Source organism: Bufo gargarizans, chromosome 1 (assembly GCF_014858855.1).
Source record: "Bufo gargarizans isolate SCDJY-AF-19 chromosome 1, ASM1485885v1, whole genome shotgun sequence".
In the NCBI taxonomy this organism is placed as follows: Eukaryota; Metazoa; Chordata; class Amphibia; order Anura; family Bufonidae; genus Bufo; species Bufo gargarizans.
In genome coordinates this window covers 671,077,374-671,084,715 of record NC_058080.1, presented here as the reverse complement: position 1 = coordinate 671,084,715, position 7,342 = coordinate 671,077,374, and the positions used below count along the sequence as shown (strand labels likewise).

General features: G+C 39.4%; 1 protein-coding gene across 1 annotated transcript in view; it reads left to right on the top strand.

Annotated features, from left to right (window-relative positions):
• LOC122929500 (arylsulfatase B-like) overlaps positions 1-5,888 on the top strand; it is a 53,514-nt gene extending 47,626 nt beyond the window's left edge. Inside the window, exon 6 of the mRNA XM_044283106.1 lies at positions 5,673-5,888. Within this exon, the coding sequence (XP_044139041.1) occupies positions 5,673-5,888 (216 nt within the window). The remainder of the gene's footprint in view (positions 1-5,672) is intronic.
• Positions 5,889-7,342: the final 1,454 nt, after the last annotated feature.

The following is a 7,342-nucleotide window of genomic DNA, read 5'->3' as shown; positions in this document are numbered from 1 at the left end:
GCAGGACAAGTTACTTCACAACACTGAGGTAAAGAGCTGCCTCATCCTACAGATGATAAGATCTTCAACTGAATCTTTGTAGGAATAAAGTTCATGAGGAGACATGAAGTAGAGAAGACGGACAGGACAGACTGTGGTAATGGAGACTGCATACAAGTGCTGCTGCTCATCAGCCACATCCCCACCTCCTCTTTGTAGATTTAGCTGGAGATCTTATCATCTGCATTCGGGTCATAATCCCTGACAAAAAGAGCAGAGAGGAGGATGAGGCAGCTCTTGACCTCAGTGTTGTGAAGTAGCTTGTCCTCCTGTGTAATTAGGACAGGATTTGTGTGCACTAATAGGATGGCAGCCATTTTATTTCTCCTAATGATTGCTCTATAGACAAAAGAAGCCATTATAACTAATGAAAGGTGTTTGAAAATATATTTATAATAAAGTAATATTTAAGTATTTTCAGTAATTTTATTTTCTTCATTCCCAGAGAAGGGCATGGACAAAAAAGTCTGCCTGGTGGCTTCTTTTTCTGCTTGGTTTTCCTTGATTGACTGGTTTCTCCTTACCATTAGGGAGAGACTTGTTAATCAAGTTGGTTGGGGAGAAGCCAGAGAGCGGCTGCCCACCGGAAACTTCTGCCTGTGCCAGTTCTTTTTTTATTTTTTATTATGGTGTAAAGGAAAACTGGTTTAGGCCAGAGTTCACACTTCAGTTATTTGATCAGTTATTTCCATCAGTTATTGTGAGCCAAAACCAGGTGCGGGTTAAAAAACACAGAGCAGATGAAAATCTTTCCATTACACCTGATCTCTGAGTAGGCTTCACTACGGGTTTTGACTCACAATCACTGATTGAAATAACTGACCAAATAACTGAAGTGTAAACTCAGCCTTAGTTGCCCATAGCAACCAATCAGATTCCACCTTTTATTTTCCAAAGGAGCTCTGAAAAATGAAAGGTGGAATCTGATTGGTCGCTATAGGCAACTAGACCAGCTCTCCTTCACATCACACTTGATAAATCTCCCCTTATATTTTCTCGTAAGTTTCAGTATTAGGTGTTAAATCTCCAGAGAAGAGTCCAGAGTGGAGTCCAGCAGCAGATTCTGGCACTCTGCTGCACAGAGCCCCTAGTGACAGGTTCCCTTTAACCCCTTAAAGACCCTGCCATTTTTCACCTTAAGGACCCGGCCATTTTTTGCAAATCTGACGTGTCACTTTATGTGGTGATAACTTTAAAACGCTTCTACTTATCCAGGCCATTCTGAGATTTTTTTCTCATCACGTATTGTACTTCATGACAGGGGGAAAATTGAGTCAAGAAAAATAATTTTTATTTATAAAATAAATTCAAAATTTACTAAAAATTTGGAAAAATTAGCAAATTTCCAAGTTTCAATTTCTCTACTTTTATAATAGATAGTAATACCTCCAAAAATATTTATTACTTTACATTCCCCATATGTCTACTTCATGCTTGGATCAGTTTGTGAATGCCATTTTATTTTTTGGGGACGTTAGAAGGCTTAGAATTTTAGAAAATTTCTAAAAAACACTTTTCCGGACCAGTTCAGGTCTGAAGTCACTTTGCGAGGCTTACATAATAGAAACCACCCCAAAATGACCCCATTTTACAACCTACACCCCTCAAGGTATTCAAAACTGATTTTACAAACTTTGTTAACCCTTTAGGTGTTCCACAAGAATTAATGGAAAATAAAGATGACATTTCAGAATTTCACTTTTTTTGCTGATTTTCCATTTTTATCCATTTTTCCAGTTACAAAGTAAGGGTTAACAGCCAAATAAAACTCAATATTTATGGCCCTGATTCTGTAGTTTACAGAAACACCCCATATTTGGTCGTAAACTGCTGTACAGGCACACGGCAGGGCGCAGAAGGAAAGGAATGTCATACGGTTTTTGGAAGGCAGATTTTGCTGGACAGGTTTTTTGACACCATGTCCCATTTGAAGCCCCCCTGATGCACCCCTAGAGTAGAAACTCAAAAAAAGTGACCCCATTTTGGAAACTACAGGATAAGGTGGCAGTTTTGTTGTTACTATTTTAGGGTACAAATGATTTTTTGTTGCTCTAGATTACACTTTTTGTGAGGCAAGGTAACAAGAAATAGCTGTTTTGACACCATTTTTATTTTTTATTTACAACATTCATCTGACTGATTAGATCATGTGGTATTTTTATAGAGCAGGTTGTCACGGACACGACAATACCAAATATGTTTGCTTCAGTTTTACATAACAAAGCATTTTTGAAAAACTAAATTTTTTTTGTGTCTCCACATTCTGAAAGCTGTAGTTTTATTTATTTTATGGGCAACAGTCTTATGTAGGGGCTCATTTTTTTCAGGATGAGATGACGGTTTGATTGGTACTATTATAGGGTGCATATGACTTTTTGATCGCTTGCTATTACACTTTTTGTGATGTAAGGAGACAATAAATAGCTTTTTTTTACACCGTTTTTTTATTTTTTTTACATTATTCACCTGAGGGGTTAGGTAATGTGATATTTTTATAGAGCAGGTTATTACAGACGCGGCAATACCTAATATGTATACTTTTTTTATTTATTTAAGTTTTACACTATCATTTTTGAAAAAAAACCCACATGTTTTAGTGTTTCCATATTCTGAGAGCCATAGTTTTTTCAGTTTTTAGGCGATTATCTTAGGTAGGGTACCATTTTTGCGGGATGAGATGACGGTTGATTGGCACTATTTTGGGGTGCGTATAACTTTTTGATCGCTCGCTATTACACTTTTTGTGATGTAAAGCGACAAAAAAATTGCTTTTTTTACACCGTTTTTATTACGGTGTTCACCTGAGGGGTTAGGTCATGTGATATTTTTTATAGAGCAGGTTCTTACTGAATACCGAATATGTATACTTTTTTTATTTACTTAAATTTTACACAATAACAGCATTTTTAAAACAAAAACAAAATATGTTTTAGTGTCTCCATATTCTGAGCCATAGTTTTTTTTTTTTTTTGGGGCGATTGTCTTAGGTAGGGGCTCATTTTTTGCGGGATGAGGCGACAGTTAGATTGGTACTATTTTGTTGGGCATACGCCATTTTGATCGCTTGGTGTTGCACTTTTAGTGATGTAAGGTGACAAAGAAATGACTTTTTTAGCACAGTTTTTATTTAATTTTTTTGACTGTGTTTACCTGAGGGGTTAGGTCATGTGATATTTTTATAGAGCTGGTGGATACGGACGCAGCGATACCTAATATGTCTACTTTTCTTTTTTTCCTTATTTTATTTATTTTATTTTGGGAAAAGGACGCTTTTTTTTTTTTTTTTTTACTTGAAACTTTTAATTGTTTTTTGAAAAATACTTTAATTTTATTAACTTTTTTTCCCCACTTTATTGTTTGTCCCACTCTGGGACTTCAACATTACAGAGTCTGTTTCAATGCAGCACGATACATCTGTATTGAACTGTTAGTGCCTTACACTGTAAGACGCTAACAGTTGCATAGGAGACCCAGCCTGGCGGTTGGGCCTCTTACACCTCCGTACATGCCAGGCCCTAAGCCTTGGAATGGCTTGGGGCTGCCATGGCAACCATTGATTCCCGATGGAAGAGGTGAGGGAGCGCAAACCTCCCATATGCCGCGGTCAGCGCAGACCGCGGCATATGAGGGGTTAATCCACCGGCATCGGCATCATCACCGATGCTGGTGGATGCAGCAGGGATCCGGCTGTCAGTAACAGCTGATCGCGGCACCGCATGCGGGGGGGGGGGGGGGGAAGGACAGCAGAACGAGAATGCTCGTCCTGGGGCACTAAGTACCGGCCCTTTAGGACGAGCATTCTTTTCCTGGGTCCTTAACGTGATAACAATTGGGCTGTGACTGGCCCAATCCTACGGTACCTCTAGTAGCATTGTACCTGTAGGTACTACACTTTACTACAATGTATGCAGGAGGTAATGTGAGGCAGAAGCAAAGGATTAGTGAATTTGCTATATTTTATTTTACATCATAAGTGAATATTACTTTACAAATACTTAGTTTAATATAATCGTATTAGTTGAGTTATTTTTAATATACATTTTGGATTCAATGTAAAGAAGTTTCATTTTTATTATCTGCGATGGTTTCATAGAAGTCCAAGTCTATGTTGAGACTGTGGCTATGAGGATTTTTATACGGCATTTCTCGTGCTTCACTATTTAGTACGTTTTGAACTTGTCTTAAGATTCATGTTGTAACTAAAGATGTTTAACCTACCCGAACACAGTGCAGCGAGCAAGATGAAGGTTAAGGTCGAGATTACACCCTGTGCCCATAGACCAGATGGAGGGCTTCGTAGCAGTAAATGCAACACTGAGACAGCGTAAGATCAATGTGACACATCTACTTAGCTCAGTTATACGTGGTTCATTTTGTAGAACCGACGAGTATAGCGGGATTCATTGGTAAGGTAATTAAACCTGATTTTCCGATTTCTGATGTACTGTTGAGAACAGGCAACGTGATATTCTCTACTCAAGGACCAAGGAATAAGTTTAAAGTTTCTAAAGTTACCTCACAGTCAGATGTAAAGCAGGATCTTTGGTGGGCGAACGTTAATTCGTTATGTTTCATAACATCTTTATCTTCTTGATATATTTAAAATAAAACATTGATGACCTCCTTGTAGCAGAGTAGATGATCCCTGAGAAAGCATCAGATGGAGAGTTCTGAAAATCTTTGACTCTGTATTAACATATGGAGCCCTAAAGGCTAATTAATGAGTGGAGTATTCCTTTAAATAGATAAACTGGACAAAAAAAAGGGCCACTTAACACAAAAATATTTATATACAGAATACATTTGGTGCTCTATATTTAGCGGGGTTTTCTAAGAGTAAAATATTGATAACCTATCTCCAGGATAAGTCAGAAAATAGTATTTGATCACCTCTTCCTAGGTCAGTGATGTCACCTTTAATCATTCAAATGGTCTAGTTTAGGCAAGTCCAAACTGCGGCCCTCCAGCTGCTGCTAAACTACAACTCCCAGCATGCCTAGATAGCTTACAGTTATTAGGGCATGCTGGGAGTTGTAGTTTAGCAACAGCTGGAGGGCCGCAGTTTGGACATGCCTGGTCTAGGTGAAGCTCAGTCCCATTCAAGTGAATGGGCCTTGGGTGCAATACTAAGCACAGCCACTATACAATATATGGCACTGTTCTTGGTATTCCAAGAGGTGGCTGTAGCGTTTACTGATAAGATACTGAGGAACTATCCTGAGGATAGGTCATCAATATTGCACTCCTGGAAACCCCCTTTAAAGGTGGCTATATGAACTAGATGAAGATTGGCCAACCCTGCTGACTATCCAACCATCTGAAAGCATTATATGTCAAGTAGACATTGGAGCAGATTGGTCAGATGTCTGGGAAGCAAAGGATGGGACATGCTGAATGTCAATACGTCCAATCCTTTATTCTCAAGCATTTGAAGTCATGTGACCATCCAAAACTATTGTCAATGCATGTGGTTCTATGGCTGATAATCTGTGTCCTGTCGGTACAAGCCTAGATAAAAATAGTTCTTGAGTAGTTATGCAGTGAACCGACTGAAAACGATGACATTATAATTTGACCTAAAATAAGATTTATGCAGACTTTCTAATGAAATCTTATGAACTGTTCTTTCTCAGGTTGTTGGTAACACCACATCAGGAACCTTTAGTTACTCCACCAACAAGAGTTTGGCTTTTGCCTATGTGCCTATCCAGCTGAGTACGCCTGGACGAAAACTGGAGGTGGAACTTCTTGGCAAGCACTACCCGGCCACAGTAATACAAGAACCACTTGTGTTCACTGAACCAACCAGGAACCGCATGCAGAAAAAAGGGGACGGTGCTAATCTCTAACTATGTACAGCCAACATGGTCACCATGAAGACTTCACCATGAAGATGGCTTCTGCGGCACCTGTGTGTTATTTTGGTGACAAGCCTCATATTAATGCAATGGTCGTCTACTAGAGAGCTGCAGAAATGATCAGAGATAGAAGGCGTTCCACAAACCCTGATCATACCCAAGTATATAGCTATATCAGCGCCATGGACTATTCTGCAATGGCCTATAGGATTATTTTTAGATCTTTTGGTATGGGTTTTTAAGAACAAATGTTAATAATTAAAGGAATCCTCAAGGTTAAACAGGGCACTTGGACATGGTGTTTTTCCAGCAGAATTTTGGCACCTACATTGCTCCAATATTCCGGCGACCGCCACATGGTGTATGCCTCCTATTGTTTTCAATGGGAGGCAGCACTGAAGATCATGGGGTGGTGGTTTAAAGCCGTGACTGCACCAAGAAGGGACAAGTCCCTTGAAGCTGCAGCAGCTGTTCGCTCGTGACTTAGCTCCATTCAACAGAGCAAAGCCGCAAGTGGGTCAGCAGACTCGAAAGTTAACAACCACGGCAAAAACTATGACAGTTTCCACCATGGTTGTTAATCCTCCGTGTGAATGGACCCGTAAACTATCCAGGGTCTGGGGGGGGGGGGGGTGCCTAAAAGAACACCAAAGACAGAAGTCATGCACCACCCCCTTCAGGACCTGCAATAGATAGAACAGAGTGAATCAGATTTCTCCAGAGTGCCTTTAAGATAATAAACCAAGCCCAAATTAATACACTGCAAATACTGCTTACATCAAATAAATCAAAGATCTCGGAAGTTACATATAATTAATTTTTATTTTGTGTTAGGGATTGTTAACTTTTTTTTTTTGTAAATAGGTTTGAAATTCTCTGTTAGGCCAAGTTCACACTCCAGTTATTTGATCAGTTATTTCCATCAGTGATTGTGAGCCAAAACCATAAGTGAAGCCTACACAGAGATAGGATATAATGGAAAGATCTGCACCTGTTCTGTGTTTTTGACCCAAACCTGGTTTTACCTCTGTGATGGAAATAACTGACCAAAAAACTGAAGTGTGAACTTGGCATTAATCAAAAGGGTTTCGCCACAAACTTATCCTCTATCCACTGGATAGGGATGAATACCTGATCGTGGTGTCTGACCACTGGGGCCCCCACTGATGACAAGTAAAGGGGTCCTAGACCATATGAATGAAGTGGTAGGTTGCTCTCTTTTCATACATTTTTATAGGGGCCAGTGCTTCCCTTTTTTTTACTCCAAAATTCTGCATAGATCCGAGTTGAAAGATTAAAATTTTTCCTTCCTGCATCTAAAGGTGGATTTACACGGCTCATTATTCAAGCAGATTATTGGGAACAAATGTACAGTCAGGGCCATAAATATTGGGACATGGACACAATTCTAACATTTTTGGCTCTATACACTACCACAATGGATT